General features: G+C 53.5%; 1 protein-coding gene across 9 annotated transcripts in view; it reads right to left on the reverse strand.

Moving 5' to 3' along the window:
* Positions 1-1,838: 1,838 nt before the first annotated feature.
* The window catches only part of RREB1 (ras responsive element binding protein 1), a 146,012-nt gene continuing 127,126 nt past the window's right edge, over positions 1,839-20,724 (reverse strand). For 5 of the 9 annotated variants that reach the window (XM_007523295.3, XM_060188738.1, XM_060188739.1 and 2 more), the window contains 3 exons: positions 13,374-13,538; positions 6,790-7,557; positions 1,839-5,301 (listed from right to left, as the gene is read on the reverse strand). In XM_007523295.3, coding sequence (XP_007523357.2) covers positions 4,835-5,301; positions 6,790-7,557; positions 13,374-13,538 — 1,400 coding nt within the window. In that variant the 3' untranslated portion in view covers positions 1,839-4,834. Of the gene's footprint in view, positions 5,345-6,789; positions 7,558-13,373; positions 13,539-20,724 lie in introns of all 9 variants that reach the window. The other 4 variants (XM_060188742.1, XM_060188743.1, XM_060188744.1 and 1 more) reach the window with 4 other exon arrangements.

The raw sequence follows: 20,724 nt of genomic DNA on the forward strand, positions 1-20,724 counted from the left end.
ACCCTGCAGGTGGGGAGCGGGGGTCTTGAAGTTGCACGGGTCCTTGAGCTTAGTATTATGTGCTTAACCAGGTGCACCACCGATCAGCCACTGCGACTTGTCCCCCTCTGGTGCACCACCCAGCTGCGGGGGTTTGCTGGGAGGGAAGGTGCAGAGACCCCCCCGGAGCTTGGAGAACATAGCTTGGGTCTGGCTCTGTTCCACAGGCTCCCCATCCCCACTCAATGTCCCCCCAACATCTGAAGACTGTGACCTGTGGAAATTCTGCAACTCCTGTTCTCCCAAGGAGACATCAGAGACCTTTGTGAGGGGGGCACCCCTGCTGCAGGTTCCTCTTGTCTGCATAGCACACTGCTGCTTCCTCCTTCCTCAGGGACAGGGAAACTAAGGCACAAGGTCATCCACCAGGCCTCAGGGGCACTTCCAGGATGTGCATGTCCTGCCCCATAGCCCTCACTCCGCTTTAGAGGTGGGGCCGGCTGATTGGAGCCCCTGTTCAGGAACTGGGAGGCAGATGACACATGGCAGCTATGCTGTCACCACTCACCCTCTGGAGCCAGCCCCCTGGGTGCAAACTTTCCCATGATTCCAGCCCAGGAGCTGCCCCAAGACCCTGGCCCATCTGGTGCCTGCGCCCCGGTGACGGCCTTGGGGTGGGTGAGCTCCCTGGCCCCCCAGTTTGCACGCAGTAGCAGCCTCTGCCTGACGTGGACTGTAGTCAGGTCTTGCATCTGAGGGATACCCAGTTAGCTCCCCATCAAGCCCACTTCCTTCAGCCAGTGTAGAAGCCCATCCCCAGCTGAGAAGGTTCTGGATTCTGCCTGGTGGCTTTTTACCAGGGCAGACTTCTTTTTCTGAAACAGGCCTGCTAGATTCCCACACCCTGGAGTTCTGTCCTGGCAATCCCACTGCCTACACATCCTGACAGCGTTTTTTCCCCCCTTCACCTTCTAGCTGGAGAAAGGGGGCAGGGGGAGGGGAGACAAACTGGATTTTTCTCAGGGAGCCACAGTCCAGAAAACAGAAATTCCTGACTGTAAAAATTGCTAATGCGGGGCCAGGTGGTGGCACACCTGGTTGAACGCACATGTTACAATGTTCAAGGTCCTGGGTTTGAGCCCCCGTTCCCACCTGGAGGGGGACAGCTTCACAAGTGGTGAAGCAGTGCTGCAGGTGTCTCTCTTCCTATCACTCCCTTCCCTCTCCATTTCTGTCTTTATTCAATAAAGATAATAATAAAAAAAATTGCTAATGGAGGGGCTGGGAAAGTTTACCCAGTATAGTGCTTACTTCACCATGTATGCAGGACCTGGGTTCAAGCTCCTGGTCACACCTCAAGAGTAGTGGAGCAGTGCAGTGGTGTCTCTCCTCTCTCCACCATCTTAAATTAAAAAAAGGGGAGGGGCCAGGTCATGACACACCTGGGTAAGCGCATGTTACCATACACAAGGATGCGGGTTTGAGCCCCTGCTCCCAACCAACCTATCCCACCTGCAGGGGAGACGCTTCACAAGTGGTGAAGCAAGTACTGCAGGTGTCACTCTGTCTCTCTCCGTATCTCCCCTTCCCCTCTCAATCCTATCAAATAAAGAAAAACAGTAAAAAAGAAAAGCCTGCCAGGAATGGTGGGATCAAAGAAGTGCAGTCCCAGGGAAAACCCTGGCTAAAAAAGAAAGGTGCTAAAAAGTATAGAACTTCGTACTTTTTTTTTTTTTTAAAGTATAGATGTTTGGCTGAGTCCTTTCCCTCCCCAAGGCCTGATACACCAATCCCTTGTCCCAGGCTGGTTGGACAAGGGGACAGGAAATAACAGGATCGCTGGGAGGCCAGTAAGGTGCTGCTTTTAAAATATAACATTTATTGCTTAGATGGTTTGATACAGACAGCTTTTCTTCTCATCTGAATTTGGAAGTACTGCACAGCTGAATACAGAGAGGAACACAAGTACCAAAACCAAACGTGTGATTCTCTGTTCGTGTGGCAATAAACCAGTTTTGTACATGTAGCAGCAGTTTTAAAGTTCCCTTTAGAAAAACAAATAGGAATTCTGCATATTTATTATTGTTTCCTGTTTAATGCACGGGCTGAAATCACCAGGATCAACTTCCTTCTTGAAGTGGATAGAGAGATGAACAGAGAGTGGTGGTGGTGGGGGGGTGTTGATGGATCTTTCTCAAACTGTCATGTAGCTTCCCTGGGGTTGTATGTGTGTGTGTGGAAACAAAACAAACAACAACAACAACAAAAAAAAAAACAGGCCATGGCGGGAGGGGGAGGGGTCTGTTTAGTTTTCACAGCCAGGAGTTTCATGTAGTGATTGAATTTCAGCATTGTGTCCATAAATCAAAGAGAAAAACAAAGGAGAAGAACTTGCACCTCAAAAAACACTTTTCAGAAGATCAATATATATATACACACATATATATAATTTCTTTTTTTTTTTTTTTGTAAAAGCCCTGAGAGGAGGAGGAGGAGGAGAGAGAGAATCAAAACAAAATTGTCTAGAAACAAAAGCTGGACATGCAAACTAAGCGGATTCACCCAGAGTTGAAACAAATCACAGATTTCACAGTTTAATATTGGGGGAGGGGAGTGAGGGCAGAGCCACAAACACACGATAGCAGTTTTCTCAACCTTGCTAAGAAAGCGTGGCGAGACCTTATCGACTAGGAAGGGACAGGTGGAGGCTGGGTAAAGCTCTGAATCAATAGTGATTATTGCGTCGTTGCAGCCCCCGGTGGGTCGAGTGGCCGGCTGATTCCTGCTACATCTCACCGCGGTGTAGAGTCAAGTCCTGGGGCTCCCCACTGTCTCAACAGTCTCAGTGTGGAGAGGCGCCCGCCGAGAAGAACACAAGAAAACCCTCAAAAATAATAACGATGAAAATAACAACAACAATCATCATACAAAATCCAGGGACATGGGAACCGGTTCTCTGGGGAAGGGGGGGGGGAGCTGATGGAGGTTTCTCCTCTGTCCTGATCTGTTCACAATCACACACGTGGACTAAACCTAACTTGGACACCCGTCCCTGCCTCCCTAGTACAGTTACAGGAAATGATATACCTCCACCTTTCCCCTTCCATGTGGGGAGAGAGGGAGAGAAAGAGGGAGAGAGGCAGAGAGGGAGAGAGAGAGAGAACTCATTCTCTCGAGATTCTCTATCTCCCTAAAGGAAGTCTGAGCAGTTGGGATTTTGGCCACCGGAAATGGGTTTAAAGAAGTGGAGAGGATCCAGGGGTGTCTGCAAGGACCCAAAGGGCCCAGGTGCCTGCTTGGGAGTCCCAACGGGGTGCAGGGAGGCTTCCCCCTGAGAAGGCAAAAGGGCTGGATGGATGGCGGGTGGGGTGGGGAGGCTTGAGTGTCCTGGAGTTCCCAGCTGGAGGACAGGGTGCTGAGCACACACTCGGATACAGTAGGATCTGTCTCTTTCCCTGCTGGTGGCTGCAGTGAGGGCGTCTGTTGCCCACAGAGGATGCACATGGAAACATAAATCCTGCCTTTTGCAAGGTCTGGGGCTGGGTCAGCGTGGGGGTGGGGGTGGGGGTGGGGGAGAGGGGCTCAGGCTATTCAAGAAACCAGACACAGCACATTTCGGTTCAAGCACCGCTTGCGAATCGCAGGAAGGTAGAGACATCGATGTCTCTATCTGCCATCTTGCATGTGCAGTTTTCTCACCAGTAGTAATCTCCTCGCTTTGCAAACGGCAGGAGCGTGGGCAGGGGAGGCGTGGCTGGCCGAATTCAGGTGAGGAGGGGCCCCGGGGGTGGGGGGAGTGCTCCCCGGCCCACTTGCCAGTTGCTCCTCAGCCAGATGTATGCAGGGACCCCCAGCCATGGAAGGCAGGCGTAAGTACAGTAGAAGGGTTGGCACCCAGGGAGCCGTGACAGAGCTCACACGGGACCCAAGTGCCCAAATCTCCAGGACAAATATTGCCCATTTGTTTCTGCTGAGCGCAGAGACCAGCAAAGGGATGAACCAATAATAATAACAATAATATTAATAATATATATATATATATATATACCAAAAAGGGGGAGGGAAACCAAATGACCCCTGTGCATGTTCTCCTGTGATTAAGCGGCCAGGGGGCACACGCAAAGAACGGGACGTCTTGGAATCTGAACTGGATAGCGTGTCTGACGTGAGAAGAGTGGACACACGCACAAGGCTGAAGCCAGCAGCTTTTCCTGGTTTCTGCCTGAATCAAGACCGGAAGCCTTCACCGACCACATTCTGGGGACCAGCACTCCGGCTCCATCACCAGGCAGACAGGCAGGAGAAGGAAAGGCTTCTTATCCATGGTTCCTTCAGCGACTTACATGAACTTCACATCATTGTCTTCCAGTTATTGGCCATGGGATGTCGGGGCGGGGGGAGCAGGCTGCTTTCTTCTGTTTCCAGCTCACAGAACAAAACGCTACTGCTGCTATCATCATGGGACCTCAAGGACAAGCTCACACACACAATACAGGTTAACGTTAATGCTTAAATGAAAAGAAGGTCCTCTCCAAATAATTCATTACAATATCTGCTTTCAAACAACAACAACAACAACAACAAAAGTTCGGGGGGGGGGGAGGGGAGGACAGAACACTCCCACCCACCCACCCACCCCCAGGATGACAGCAAAAGGCTGGCTGGAAAGTAGTTAAGGCACTGGCTGGGTGAGCTGGGCCCCGCAGCCCTGCATGGTGAGGTGGTCAGGTTAAGGCATGGAGACACAGTTCTCCACCTGTCCTTTCCCATGGTGGAGGGCACCGAGGTCACTCGGGGAGCCCAGACTCGGGGCACTTTGCTCTGCTGGCTTTGTGTGCTGGGGGCAGGGCAGCGGTTACTCCATCCCCAGCAGGGGAGAGGCGTCTTCAGCTACAGCCGTCCGTCCGGCCTGTGGTTCTGATAGGTCCTGGGTCGGGCCTGCTGGGCTGTCCCGCTCAGGGTCGGCCTGTGTCGCCTGCTCCCTGGGGCCGTCTGAGGCTCTGGGGGGACTCCTGCCAGCCTCTGCCTGGCCCAGCTCGGCCGTCCGTTTCACCGCCCGGTCCTCCCGGCCGCCGGCGTCCCTGGCGAGGGCCAGGCTCTCCTTGTGGCCTCGGGGGACCGAGGCTAAGTCGGTCTCGCCCTCCGACGCGGGGTGGTTGCCGCTGTGGGTGGACTCGCTCCCACTGTCCTCGCCGTCCTTGTCGCTGTCCTTCCCCTGCGCTTTGGCGTGCCTGGCTTTCTGGTGGACCCGCTGGTGGCGGACCAGGCTGTGCTTCAGTGTGAAGGTGCGCTCGCACGTCTGACACTTGTACGGCCGTTCTCCTGGGCGACGGGAGAAGGACGTGTGTGAACCCGAGAGCCACATCTGCAAGAGGGTCAGCGGGCAACAGGGGCGGGAGCCCTTTGATGCCAACTGTACTAGCCGATGGGGCAGGAGGACAGAGGAGAAGCCTGCCTGCCCGCTTGCCCCACCCAGGGATTGGAACCCCAGGGGCGCTTCCCGACACAAACACCAGGACCCACAGGGACCAGGGAACGGCACCATTTCTGAGGGGGGAAGAGAGTCTCTTCTGCTCACACTGAGTGTGACGTCCGAGACTACCACCCGCCATGACTCCAAAGACATCTCTGCTGGGATCCAAGCCCTGGAGGGGTTCCCTCTCTGCAACCCCAACCTGCACTGGGTGAAGCAAGCTGCAGGAGCCTGAGAGGCAGGTGTGGCCTTGTCACAGGGCCTTGGTGGCGGTGGTGGTGGCAGTGGAGACTTGAGAGTAGCTGTTTTCACCATCTGCCATCTTGAGTAAACCCAGAGAGCCTCCTTTCTGCTGGAAACCCCAGGCCTGGCTATGGGTTTGAGTCCCGGTGGGAGACGCACTGGCTCAGTTTATCTGCCAGCAGCCTCAAGGGCAGGAAAGGAGGCCCCCTTCCCCCCCCCCAGCTGCATGGGCCTGTGCCCTCAGCTATTGCAGGATGCCGCCTCTGGTCCCACTAGGAGCAGGGCTCTCGTCACACTGTGTGGGATACGGGGCAGTCAAGGGCTTTGGGGCCAGATCACGTGTTGCTGCTTCAGGCCCTTTGAACCTCTCTGCAAGGGGACGCTCTCAGGAGCCCAAAGAGCAGCTCGCTAAGAGCCCCTGTCCCAGGTACAAGGGTCAGGTGGTAGCGCCCGGCTCAGGGCACACATTACAGTGCACAGGGATTCGGGTTCACGCCCAGTCTCCACTCACAGGGGGGACATTTCATGAGTAGGGAAGCAGGTCTGCAGGTGTCTCTTCCTCCCCACACCCCCCTTTTTGTTTTTTACCAGAGCACTACTCAGCTCTGGTTTATAGTGGTTTTTTTGGGGGCGATTGGACCTGGGACCTCAGCGCCTCAGGCATGAGAATCTCTTTGCATAACCATCATGCAATCTACTCCCGCCCCAGCTCCAGTCCTTCTCTCTCCCTATCTTCCCCTCCCCTCTCAATTTTTCTATTAGCCACCGCCCACCATACCATACCTACCTGGGCTGCTGGGAGCACCCATTGCAGTGCACAAGGATCAGGTTCAAGCCCCCAGGCCCCGATTGCAGAAGGGAAGCTTCATGAGAGGTGAAACAGGGCTGCAGGTATCTCTTCCTCTCCCCTTCCCTCTCCATTTCTCTCTGCTATTAACCACCACCACCCCCACCTGGGCTGATGGGCACACACGCAGGTATGCTGCTGTTTCCCGAGACTCTGGGCTGGGCTTCCCGGTTGTTTTGGGAGAGGCTCTTGTACAGAGGGGCCAGAGGGGGCGGGGACCCACACACCTGGGGGGGGCGTGCCTCACCTGTGTGGGAGCGCATGTGGCGGGTGAGGTCCTGAAGGGACCAGAAGCGCTTGTCACACACAGTACACACCTTCTTCCTCTTGTCCGCCTTGCTGGCTGCGCTGCGCGGCGAGTCCGTCTTTGGCTTCCTGTCGTCGTCACTCTTCTCCGAGGCCTTCCTCTCGGCTGGGACCTCTCCGTCAGAGACGCCCTCTGTCTCCTCGCTCTGCTTCTCCGCTGTGGCTTCCGAGGATGCCTCCCCGTCAGCTGGGGGTTCCTCGGGCAGCTCTTCAAGCTCTGGGCCCACGGAGGAACCCTCGTCCGCCCCACCGGCGCTCTGGGCTTCATCCTTGGTCTCCTCTGGCCCGTGGGCTTTGTGGTGGCGGGTCAGGGTCCCCGGGAACTTGAAGCTTTTCCCACAGATGTTGCAGGTGTGCTTGTGGTCCTGGGAGCCAGAGACCCCCTCGCCCTCGGCCAGTTTGAAGCACATGAGCGTGCTGGCCAGGTTGAGGTCCAGACTCTGATTGCTGACCGTGTCCTCCTCTGGGCCATCCACCTCCTCCTCGTCCCTCTCTTCTCCGGGCCTGTCCTCGGGCCCCAGGCTCCCGGAGGCCACTGCTTCCTCCCCAGGCAGGGGCTTGGCGGCTCCCTGGCCCTCCTCCTCTATGGGCCGCTGCTCTTCCACCACAGGGCTGGGCTCCGGGGCCGCTGCTTCCTTCTCCTTCTCCCGGGAGGTGAGATCCAGGGCGTGGGCTCCTGAGGTTGGCGTCTCTGCATCCGACTGGCTGTCTGTGGCGAGAAGCAGACGGGTCAAGTTGACACTGTCTGTCACCAGATGAGGCCCTGCCCAGGGCTCTGACTCTCCTGGACCCACCTGAAGCCTGAACCCCACAAACAGCAGTGAATTTATATCCTCCCTCCCCCAAGAACAAGGCAGATGAGGACAAACGTCTATCTGAGAGGAGGCAGGAGCCTCAAGAGACACACAGGTTGGAGTGCAGGGTGGCTGCACCTTGTAAATCCCCCCCACCATCGATCACAAGCATGTCAGCCTGTCCACACCCTACGCACAGAGGGATGGGGCGGGTCCCAGGATGCGGCAGAGGACCTCAGAGTTGTGGGGACAGAGAAGTGGAAAGAGGACAGGGGACGAGGACAGGGACAGTGGGCGCATTCCAGACACACAGCATGAAGGAGGGATTGAGGAAGCTGAGCTGTAAGTTATTATTTTTTTCCAGAGCAAGGAAGTGATACAAACATGCAACAGACGGGGTCCCGCAGCTTTGTGGCCACTGTGAGCCTCTTGCAGGAAGCCCACAAGTCCACGGCTTTGCCTGGTCCCAAGTTGTGGCGAGAGCTGCTGGCCAGGGCCAGGCCGAGGGCCAGACTTTCAAGGGGTCGGGGTATCATGCACCTGCAGCCCCAGGGCCCTGGGGACACTTGTGTGTTGGATTTATTCCCTCCTGCCCACTTGCTGCAGCAAACCAGAGGGTGGCCCACGCGTTTAACAAGGTCCTCACAGCCTGGCAGCAGACACAGGGCGGCACTGGTCAAGGGCGCGTCTTCCTGCTAAACACGGCAGATCTACTGACTTTACGTGCGTCCCGGCCGTAAGGCCCAGGCTTGCCAACACCTACTGCTGACCTGCAGGGTCCAGGGCGGAGTGAGTGCTGCAGGGACCGTGGACCCCTCACCCCTCAGAACCAGGCTGCAGACTCAGCCTTGCAGGGAATGCCCCTTGTCACTCCAGAGCTAGTCAGGAGACGCTGAGCCAGGGACAGTGTACCTGACCTGAATGCATCCCACCCCTACCCCCGGCTTGGGGTTACAGTTGTGTGTGTGTGTGTGTGTGTGTGGGGTGGTGGTGGTGGTGGTGACACTTTTCCTTCCTTCCTTTCTTTTTGCCAGAGCACTGCTTAGCTCTGGCTTATGGTGGTAAGGGGGACCGAACCTGGGGACTTCAGGGCCTCAGGCATGAGAGTCTCTTTGCATAACAATTATACTATCTACCCCCACTTTGTTTCTGCCACTGGGTATCTCAACAGGTTCCAGAAGGAGGCAATTATAGGACTAACATAAAGATTCTGATGACAGATGATAAAAAAAAAAAAGACACAGGACCAGCAACATAGTTCATTTGGCTTCCAGCAGGCCCCCCCAGAATTCTGATGCTGCATAGCTACTGTTTCCCTCCACCATGCCTCCCCCCAATCTGAAAAAAACTGATCTGGTGAAGTCCTGGTGGTGACAGAAAACAAAACAGGGAGTCAGGAGGTAGTGCAGAGGGTTAAGCGCACGTGGTGCAAAGCGCAAGGACCGGCGTGAGGATTCCGGTTCGAGCCCCCGGCTCCTTACTTGCAGGGGGGTTGCTTCATAGGCAGTGAAGCAGGTCTGCAGGTGTCTGTCTTTCTCTCCCCTTCTCTGTCTCCCGCCCCATTTCTCTCTGTCCTGTCCAACAACAACAATAACTACAACAATGAAACAAGGGCAACAAAAGGGAATAAAAAAACCCCAGTAATCATAATAAAAGTACAAAGACTGATAGGGAGCGAGCTCACCTGGCTGAGTTCACACGTGTGTGAGAGGCTCTAGCCTCTCCCCCAACCCCCAGCCTGTATCATGGCAGCAGCTGCACCAGGGCCGGGGTGCTGTGCCTTCTCTCTCTCCCCTTAGCTTTTTTTTTTCTTAGCAGTTTAAAAAAATTTTTTTAATATTTATTTTATTTATTTATTCCCTTTTGTTGCCCTTGTTTTATTGTTGTAGTTATTATTGTTGTTGTCATTGTTGGATAGGACAGAGAGAAATGGAGAGAGGAGGGGAAGACAGAGAGGAGGAGAGAAAGACAGACACCTGCAGACCTGCTTCACCGCCTGTGAAGGGACTCCCCTGCAGGTGGGGAGCCGGGGTTCGAACCGGGATCCTTATGTTGGTCCTTGTGCTTTGCGCCACCTGTGCTTAACCTGCTGCGCTACAGCCCGACTCTCAGCTTTTTTCTATCTGACATCAAAAGGGAGGGACCGAATGGTGGTGCACCTCATCGAGCGCACACCTTGCAAGGACCCGGGTTCGAGCTCCCAGTCCCCAGCTGCTGGGGGGAAGCTTCACAAGGGGTGAAAGAGGGCTGCAGGTGCCTCTCTCTTTCTCCCCCTTCCCTCTCAGTTTCTGTCTCTATCCAAAACAAAAACTAAATTAAAAAAAAAAAACACACCAAAAAAACAGAACAACAAAAGAGCCAAGATTTCATTAAAGACAAATTCTAAGACATATGTGCCAAGGTCCAGGTTGCCCTCCAGGGAAAAACCAGGCGTTCTTATTGTGGAGTCATCCCCCAAAAGAAAACATCAATGAGATAAGATTTCAAAGAGGCAAACTCAGTAAAAATACAGACACTTAACTGAAAAACACAGATTGGCTCAGCTTCTTAGATGGTTTTAAAGTTTTAACTGCAAAGAATTTATTTAAAAATTTAAATAAATGAATTAATTAAGTTAGTTAAATAATTTAAAAACAAGGAGGTCTGGGGAGATTTTTGCATAATGGTCATGCAAAAGACTTTCACAGCTGAGGTACGGAAGGTCTCGGGTTCAATCTCCCGCACCACCAATAAGCCAAGAGTCTAGCAGTGCTCTGGTAAAAACAAAACCAACAGTAATAACAAAAATAGTGACTTCAGACACCAGGGCTGAGTAGGTGTGCGGATGGGGTCATTCTCACTGCAGGGTGGGCCTTTCTTGAGTGGATGGGGCTTAGGCAGGGGGAGCACCTCATCCTAAAAGCGACTGGCCTGATCACCTGCTCTCAGACCCCCTGGGGCTGTCACCTGGGTGTGTGCTTTTACAGGAGACCCTGGCCGGCAGGGTCCTGGCAAGGGACTCCAGTGATTCTGACGGCACATGCAGGGTTGAACACAGGTCCTGGTCTCCCACACTAAGGGACCACTGGAGAATATCTGTTAGGGACCGGGTGGTGGTACACCTGATTAAGTGCACCTGTTATAATGGGCAAGGACCTGAGTTTGAGCCCCGGGTCCCCACCTGCAGGGGGAAAAGCTTTGTGAGTGGTGAGGCTGCAGGTGTGTCTCTGTCTTCTCTCCCTCTCCCTTCCCTCTTGATTTCTGGCTATCTCCATCCAATAATAATAATAATAATAATAATAATAATAATAATAATAATAATAATAATAATAGAAAGGATATCTTAGTTTATACAGATTTTAAAAGCTACACATAGGAGACCATTCAGATGACCCATGAGGGTAGAGGCGGCTGTGGCACCCCAGCCCACAGAAGCACCAGGACAGTCGCTTCAAGCCTGATGTGCGCCATCACCTTTAGCCCAGACCTGACCCCAGTGCCACACCCTTAGCATTCTTTTGGGGTGGAAGCCTAGGGGAAGCTTTTGTGAAAGACACGTGAGTAGAAAAGAGAGCCCTACATTATGAAACTTGTTCAGGGGTTGAAAGAAAATACAGCCTGGGCAGATAAGCCCAGAAATGCCCATACCCCTAGAACTTCTGGGGTTCTTTTCTGCTCCCCTTCCCTAGCTTAGAATTAAATTAACACTGCATCCCCTCTTCCCTTCCTTTTAAAAGGTCTTTGGGAGCCAAGGAAGCAATCTCCTCCCTTCCATCATGATCAGAGTGTTTTAAAAGCTCCCCTGAAAGTGCTGGCCTGTGCCTGTCCAGTCCAGTCCAGATCTTAGCGCTCTCTCTCTCTTTCTCTCTCTCTCTCTCTGACTGTGGCCACAATAAACCAAACAGATATTTGTCTTTGCTGGTTTCACATTGCAAGTTCCATGGGTTTTCTTGCTCCAGAAGTGCCCCATTTCTTTTCTTCCTTTCTTTTTAAAGACTTTATTTATTAGTTAATTAATTTATTTTTATTTTACCAGAGCACTGTTTAGCTGTCTATAGCTTTTGGTGGTGCAGGGGGGCTTGAACCTGGGCTCTTGAAGCCTCGGAAATAAGAATCCGTTTGTGGGCAGGGGTTGACAGAATAACAGTTATGCAAAGAGGCTCCAAAGTGTCTGCATCACCATAAGCCAGAACTGAGCAGTGCTCTGGTAAAAAAAAAAAAAAAAAAAAAACTTTTTGCATATCCATTATGCTATCTCCCCAGCTATCAGAAGCCCTTCCTAAAAAAAACAAAACAAAATAGAAAAAACAACAAACTTCACAATGTCTAGGGCAAGGTAGAGGGTCTTGGGAAGGGGGCCAGAATCCCAGATATCTGAAGAGTTAAAAGATAAATGCCCTCCCAGCATCAAACAGGGGTGCTGGGTGAAGCTAAGAGGTGAGTGGTGGCCGGTGCTGTGTCTGCAGGCTGGGGGGGTGTGTCCCTCCACAGGGCGTCATCATGCTGCAAAGGGAGGCGTCCAGGGTGCTATCAGGGCCCTTCCCTTTTCTTAGGAGGAGCATCTCCAGCTGCCTTCTTCAGCCAGAGGACGCTGGGCTGACAATGGCCAAGACCGGAGGTCAGAGATGATCGCCCGCAGCGAACACACATTCTGCGGGTCTCGGAGGCTTGTTTCCTGGGGGGCTGAGTAGCAGACCAGGCGGCTGGCTGCCAAGACTTCAGCTGGATCCCGGTTGCGGGAGGATCCTGCAGGCGTCGGCTCTGTTCTGTACCAAAAGGAGCTAACGGTTCTCGTGGAGACGGGAGCCGGCAGACCTGCCTTGACTCTGCCTTGGCCTCCTTAGGCGGCCTGCTCTAAAGTGGCTGGGTGGGTGGGTGTCTGGCATCTGAAGGGCTTGCCTGGCCAGGTCTTGGTCGATTCTTTTTCCTGGAAATATTCTCCATTCAGCTGTTCTCCTGCCCCGTTCCAGCCCGTAACTGACATAAGGGTGGGGTGGGGTTGGGGTGGGATGGGGGTGTCTCCTGGGCTTCAGGCTTCCCAGATGTGCAGGAATGAATCTCCATGCTCTGTCCTGTTCCTCACCAAAGGTGAACTAACCTTGTGTCTAAGTAAGCTGCAGCTGCCGACTCTGTGCTGTTTGATGTTGTTGCTTTTTTGGGGAGTGGGACGGGGGGAGCCCGCTGCCGCCGCCAGACTGCTCTGGGCCCTGCACAGGGGACATGCACGAGTACAGAAACCAGAGGAGAAAGGTGGCAGGAGCCGTCGGGCAGTTAATCCTCCGGGTGGAGGGAGGAAGATCGCACGTGCCAGAGGATGTCTGGTGCAGGCCAAGCAGAGACCACAGGAAGGACATGCACAGAGCCTTTTCAAACAGACAAAGGTTGTCACGCGAGGAGAGTTATGGAGAAGTTGCTGAGGGCGGGGGACTGTCCGGTGTGTGCAAACCCTGCCCCCCCCCCATGCCTCCAGAACAGAGGGGCCAGCAGGCTGGGGGCGGAGTGGTCAAGATAGCACCCCGGCCTTTCTGTAAAGGCACATCCTCCTGCGTCCTCCCCAGGCTGGAGGGCACAGCCTGCACACCCACCCGGCAGGCTCAGAACCACTCCTGAGCAGCTGAGAGGGGGAGGGAGGGGCATGGGTGGAGCTCCCCCTGCCCATCCTCTGGGGACCTGGAGGTGACAGAGGAGTGGCAGGGGGCAGCCCCTAGCCCTCCTCTCTCCCTCACCTCACCCCCCCCCCCATAAGTGCTACCTGGGCTATCATGGGTTCCAACATCACTCTCTTTGCTCTGGGGGATAAGCCCGTTTCTTCTCAGGGAACAGTTGGTAAGTCCATGTTTGCGTAACTGGTGGCGTTCACAGTTAGATTTGGTAGAAAAGAAGGCGTCGCAAGTTTGACAGGGGAAGGGTTTCTGACCTGAAGCAGGAAAAAAAATACATATTTATCTGGCCTTCTGCTGCAAGGGCTGGGGGGGGGGTCAGGGGGGGAGAAACAACGTTCAGGGTTCATTCTCCCAGATTATTGGCATTTTAGTCTTCCTCCTTCTCCCTTTCACTTAAAGAAAATAAGACACATTAAAAAAGAAAGAACAATGCCGGAAACACCAATAACTCAGATCATCATCTTTTGTCCTGAGTGGAATGGAAAGAAAGCCTTGTCTTCAAGACACAACAAGTTACCAAGGACACGGAGACACACGTCACGAGTGCTTGATGTCACAGTTAAACATCTTAGGCCATCACCACGCAAACAGATGCACAGTCCACACACACCCCTCAATCCCTCAGGCCTGGCAGACCCTAGGGATTCTGGGTGACAGGATGAAGAAGCCTGCATGGCCCCCTCCCTCCCTCTTTGCCCAAGCCAGCTGGCCCCTCTTCTTGATCAGAGCGGGGGTCCAACCAGCAGGGGGGAGTCCTGATCTCCACAAAGCCTGTCTGGACTCCTGTCTGACTTGCCAAGAGATGTCCTTCTGCAGCCTCTGCCCAAGGTCACTGTAGCCCCAGACGCAGGAGAGAGGCGCCTCTGGCATTAAAGACTCTTTGTTCCCCTCGCTCTGGGCTCCTGCTCCCAGTAAACCAGTGGCCGACCAGTAAATCCTGGTCCCAGCTCAGGTGTTGCACTCAACACAGCGGCAGGGGGAGAGGGCATGAGGAGACCCTCAACTCCACTGGTGGGGCCCCCCTGAGAAGTTCCCCGCTTTGGCCAGTCTGTCTTTTCCTCTTATTTGCTAGAAATAGCATGTTTCAGGTGTCAGAAGGACAGAGAGGGTAGGAGTAGAGGCAGTGGGCAGTGGGGAGGCAAGGATGCGGCGGGTTGAAGAGAAGGAGGAGGGGGAGGAGGAGGGGGAGGAAGAGGCCACGAGGACAAATTACTGGATCACTGGATTCCACTTCTCTCTCTTTTTTTTTTTTTGCCTTCAGGGTTATCGCTGGGGCTCAGTGCCTGCACCATGAATCCACTGCTCCTGGAGGCCATTTTTTTTCCCCTTTTGTTGCCCTTGTTGTTGCAGCCTTGTTGTGGTTATTATTGTTGATGACGCTGTTCGTTGTTGGACAGGACAGAGAGAAATGGAGAGCGGAGGGGAAGACAGAGAGGCGGAGAGAAAGACAGACACCTGCAGACCTGCTTCACCGCCTGTGAGGCGACTCCCCTGCAGGTGGGGAGCCGGGGGCTCGAACCAGGATCCTTACACCGGTCCTTGCGCTTGGCGCCACGTGCGCTTAACCCGCTGCGCTACCGCCCGACCCCCGCATTTCTCCCTTTACCAGAATGGAAGGTCACTGTTTGCAACTTGCCCGGGGAGGTCCTGTGCGTTACACCAACAGCTTCTGCTGCAATTCAACCTGCCACCTTGGAAATGGAGGACTGCCCCCACTTCTCTTCTTGTTATGGGACTCCAGCTCAGATACTTCCTGTGACAAGCACGTTTCACTGCACCCCCCCCCCCCGTCCCCCCGGGCCATTTCCCACAGAGAGGTGCAGCTGGCACCCCTGAAGTCACCACACCCCCAAGTGTCAGCAGGAATCCAAGTGAGGGACTCTCATTCGCCCTTAAGTGCAAAGACCCTCTGGGGAGGGAAAGTTCCATGCTGGCTTGAGCTTTTTAGAAACATGGCCCCGGGGGGTTGGTGGTGGTGCACCCGCTTGAGCGCACATGTTACCAAGCCCAAGGGTCCAGGTTCAAGGCCCCGCTCCCCAGCTTCACAAGCAGGTCTGCGGGTGTATCTTTTTTTCTCATCCTTCCCCTCTCAATTTCTTGCTTGTTCTTTTAAATAATAATTTTTTATTTTTAATTCTTTGCTTAAATTGTATTTTATTTTTTTTTCACTATTGGATAGAGACAGACAGACAGACATCTGTAGCTCTCGTGAAGCTATCCCTCCGCAGGTGGGGACCAGGGGCTTGAACCTGGGTCCGTGTGCTCTGTGATGCGTGTGTTTAACCAGGCGCACCATCACCTGGCCCCGGTTACACATTTTTTATAAAGGGGGAAAGGGGGAAAAAAATGGCTGTCAGGAGTAGTGGATTTGTTGTGCAGGCACCAGCGCCCCAGCAATGAGCCTGGTGGCAATTAAACAAACAGACAAACAAACAAAAACTCTGGAGTAATCACAGAGCAAAGACTCCACTACTTGATCATTTCCTGAGCACGAGACTCAGGAGTTGGCTCTGCTCAATCCATCAAGTGCTGCCTTTGAAATAACAAAGCCAACCAGGTCTGCATGGAGACTAGCTGTAAAATATTGGATGTCCGTCACACAGCTTTCACTCACTCTTGTTGTCCACTAAAAACTCACACACACACACACACACACACACACACACACACACACGCTCCATTTTGAGTTAAAAGACAATGATCTTTTTCTTTGAGGATTGTATTGCTGACAGCAGCATCACACAGGGTAGCCAGACAGAACTGTAGGACTCCCGGTCTCCAGCAGAAATCCGATTTTTGGTTTCTGCCCTTCACATTAAGGCTAAAATGCTAAAAGGAGAAACCACCACCAAGGTGTTTGTTTCAACTCATGGAGAGCCTCACAGTGGTCTGGGACACAGTCTTTGAAGGCTCTTTTCTTTTGGTCAGCAATGCTGCTTCTAGCTACTTAGCTATTATTATTTACTGGCACCAGGCTTATAACTGGGGCTCAAACATGCAGGAAAAACACAACACTCCCAGTGGCTGTTTTTCTTTTTTCCTGCCCCCTTCTTTTCGTTCTTTCATCTTTTTTTTTTAAATTTTTTTAACTTGTTATTGGATAGAGACAGACAGAAATTGAGAGAGAAGGGGGAGATAGAGAGAAAGAGAGACAGAGAGACACCTGCAGACCTGCTTCACCGCCTGTGAAGCGACTCCCCTGCAGGTGGGGAGCCGGGGGCTCGAACCGGGATCCTTGCTGGTCCTTGTGCTTTGCGCCACCTGCGCTTAACGGGCTGCGCTACCGCCTGACTCCCTTTCTTCCTCTTTGTCTCTTTCTTCCTTCCTTCCCCTCTCTCTCTCTCTCTCTTTCTCTCTTTCTATTAGGACAGAGAGAGACTGAGGGGGAGGGGGGAGGGGGTGGGGAGAGACACCGGCAGACCTGCTTCACCACTTACAAAGTTTCCCCGCTGCAGGTGGGGAACCAGAGACTCAAACCAGAGTCTTAGGACAGGGCTGGTGGTGGGGAGTGGGATAGCATAATGGTTTTGCAAAGAGACTCTCAAGCCTGAGGCTCCAAAGCCCCAGGTTCAAACCCCCCCCACCACCACTAGAAGCCAGAGCTAAGCAGACAAACAAACAAAAACAAAATCAAACCTGGGTCTTTATGCTCAGTGATCTGTGTGATGAAACCAGTGTGCATGATTCCACTACTCCTGGAGGAGGACACTTCTGTCACCCCCCAGCCCTCCCCCCCCAAACAGAGGCTAAGAGACAGAGAAAGGGGGAAGGAAGGGAATGGGGCAGGGGATGGGGGGGAAGCTAATGCAAGACCACGTCTGTGAAGCTTCCCTGTGCAGGTGCTCCTCCGCGGAGGCCGGGAGCTTGCACCCAGGTCCCAGGTCCTCACACAGCGTTTGCCTGACTGTTTAAAGGCTCAGCGCCAGGTGAGAGTGTTTTAGACACTGAACAGGAGCCAGCCGTGCAGTTGGTACAGGCACAGAGAAGAGCCACTGCAGGCTGATGCGGGTTCCTAAACCTCCCGCTGGCTAGAAATACAAATGGAGAACATTCAGCAACTCCATCTTGTCAATGACTGTCAAACAGCCCTGCCCCACCGGTTCTCGTTGTGGCTGTTGGGTTTCTGGGTCATCGCCGGAGCTTCACTGCCATGGGATGACAGGTTTTCGTTTGTTTGTTAGCTCGATTTTTGTTTTTCCAGACAGAGACAGAGACACAGACAAACAAGGAAGTGGGGAGGGGGGAGAGACTCCAACACCCAACGAAGCTTCTTCCAATCCACAAGGGTTGGGTGCGTCCCACCCAACACACCTGCAAGCACAGGCGTTCATTCCCTTTCCCCCGACACAGCTCACACCCCAGCACACTTGCGAGCAGCAAAAGCCAACAGCAGCTTCCAGTCTCCACTCTCCCAAAAACAGTCTAGAAACGGAGAGGGAAGTGATACACTGAGAGAGAATCTGGCAGGCACGAGCCTGAGGAAGAGAGAACAATGAGAGAGAGAGAGAGAGAGAGAGAGAGAGAGAGTGAGGGACTGGGCTTCACACCCGGAGTGCTCTCTATGCCCCACCACACTGAAGGCTACCTTCTGTTTTCTTTCCGTCTGAAACTGGCAGAGGCTGGTTGGCTAAAGGGGCCGGGCACTGCCACCTAAGAAGGTACGAGTCACCCCGGGGGCAGCTGCTTTCCTGCTTAGTCTGCACTTTGAACCGAGCTCAGTTGGCTGGGAAACTCAGGAGGAGAGAGGCCCCTGGCTGGCAGAGACAAGCTAGGAAAACCCACTGTGAAAACAAAGGGGTGGGGGCAGAGTCAGGGTAGAGAGCAATGGAGGACCTGCCCCTGGACCATCCCATACAGGAGAGGGGGGCAGGAGGTGGGAGAGGCCTGGCAGTGTCTTCTGGAACGCTCGTCTCAAGCAGGGCCTGCGAGCATGTGGGATACACAAAAGCACCGCCAACGGCTCTCTCCTCCACAGAAAGGTGAGGAACCAGGAAGTAACTGTGCCCGGGGAACAGGAAGTTCCGGCTGGGAGTGGCAGAGAGGTGTGGGTGGCCAGCGTGCCAGGGAGAGTGGGAGAGAGATGGCAGCTTCCTCCTACCACTCCGGTTGAGGAGGGGGCAACTGGACGCAGGAGCCCATGTTAACAGCCCCTGACTGAACACTGACTGACCCCACGCTGCTGTCTGCCAAGAGGCTAGATGGGGCCATGTCTATAGGAAAAGTGTGGCTGTCGCCCATGGGCTGTTAGCTGTGGTCAACTGTGGCCCCAAAGTCCCCCCCCCCCTGCAGTGAGACACTTTGAGAAGGGTCATTTTCTCAACAGTAATAACTATGACTATTCTACTATGAGGTAGGGCTGGTAACTGTTCAGTGCCTAGTCTGTAAATTATCACAGACGTGTGTGAACAGAGACAAATGGCAGAGCCAGGTGCGGCCTGTGGTTCTGGGCACCCACCGGGAGGTTCGGAACACTGCCCACCCCACCCTAACACACGGTTACATTAGACCTCAGGGTAAGTCTATGCATTTGTTAGAGGTTGGGAAGGAGCACACTCAAAATAGAGACCCTGGGGCATGGGGAAGACAGGGGCTATGTTACAATGGACAAAGCCTCAGGTTCAAGGCCCCGGTCTCCATCTGCTGGGGGAAAGCTTCATGAGTGATGAAGCAGTGCTACAGCTCTCTCTCCCTCTCTCTCTGGCCCCCTCCGTTTGTATCTCCCCAATCCCTGTTTTTTTCCCCCTTCTCTATACAAGAATAAATAATAAAATACCAAAGTAAACCATACAGAGAGAGCACTCACCAAGTAGGGTACATGCCCTGCCTCCATGCAGCTTAGGTTTGAGCCCCAGGACCTCATGGGGGATGCCACGGCACTGGAGGAAGATCTAGAGCTGTGTATCTCTCCCTTTCCCCCTGAATCCAGTGCAGCAGAACTCCTCATGCATGAAGGAAAACAGATACAGACACAGCAGTTTTTTTTTTTTTTTTTGCCTCCAGGGTTATTGCTGGGGCTCAGTGCCTGCACCATGAATCCACTGCTCCTAGAGGCCATCCCCCCCCTTTTGTTGCCCTTGTTGTTGTAGCCTTGTTGTGGTTATTACTGTTGTTGTTGATGTTGTTCGTTGTTGGATAGGAAGAGAGAAATGCAGAGAGGAGGGGAAGACAGAGAAGGGGACAGAAAGGTAGACAGACACCTGCAGACCTGCTTCACCGCCTGTGAAGCGACTCCCCTGCAGGTGGGGAGCCGGGGGGCTCAAACTGGGATCCTTACCAGGGTCCTTGCACTTCGGGCCACCTGCGCTTAACCTGTTGTGCTACCGCTCAACTCGCGCTTTTTATTTTCCCCTTTTGGTTGCCCTTGTTGTTTAACGGTGTGGTTATTATTATTGTTGTTATTGGCTAGGACAGAGAGAAATGGAGAGAGGAGGGGAAGACAGAGAGGGGAAGAGAAAGAAAGACACCTGCAAACCTGCTTCACCGCCTGTGAAGCGACTCCCCTGCAGGTGGGGAGCCTGGGGCTCGAACCAGGTCCTTAATGCCAGTCCTTGCGCTTTGTGCCACATGTGCTTAACCCTCTGTGCTACCGCCCGACCCCTAGACACAGCATTCTTAAGTTCAATTTGAGCTCAGTCCCCAGCGTCACGTGTGTCAGAGGGATGCACTGGTGTCCCCCTCATTAATAAATAAAAATTAAAATAAAAAACATACAAAAGTCTCTCATTCTGAGGACCCCAGGTTCATTTCCTGAGAAATGTCATAAGCCAGAGCTGAGCAGTGCTCTAGCGAAAACAAACGCTTCCCCCAAACTCAGGTAACTGAAAACAAAGATTCACCAGTGGAGTGTCCCATCTGCACCTGCACAGGTGAGTCACCCTGATTCTTGAGGGAGCCCATACACAGCTGAAGGGGACAGGCAGCCCTGACGGAGGGACACGGGCAGAACGTGAATGAGAGATGACGTGGGGACAGGGTCAGATGGTGGTGTCGTTACTTCTAGACCTTGAGCGTTCACCTCTTTAGAGCCTGAAGGTGATAGACAGGCATTGTCACGGAAAAGCACATCAGAGAGACCGCCACACCCTTTCTTTAGGAAGCGCCTGGGGGGGGGGTGGGGGCGGCAGGTGGTGGCGCACCTGGTTAAGCACACACATTACAGTGCGCAAGGATCTGAGTTCGAGCCCCTGGTCCCCACCTGCAGGGGGAAAGCTTCACGAGTGGTGAAGCAGGTCTGCAGGTGTCTCTCTGTCCCTCTCCCGCTCTATTTCCCCCTTCCCTCACAATTTCTCTGTGTCTATTGAAAATAAATTAAATAAATAAAGATTAAAAATTTAAAAAATAGGAGAGTTGGGCGGTAGCGCAGTGGGTTGAGTGCACGTGGAGCAAAGCGCAGGGACCGACATAAGGATCCTGGTTTGAGCCCCAGGCTCCCCACCTGCA

This window comes from Erinaceus europaeus, chromosome 4 (genome assembly GCF_950295315.1).
Source record: "Erinaceus europaeus chromosome 4, mEriEur2.1, whole genome shotgun sequence".
NCBI classification, from domain to species: Eukaryota; Metazoa; Chordata; class Mammalia; order Eulipotyphla; family Erinaceidae; genus Erinaceus; species Erinaceus europaeus.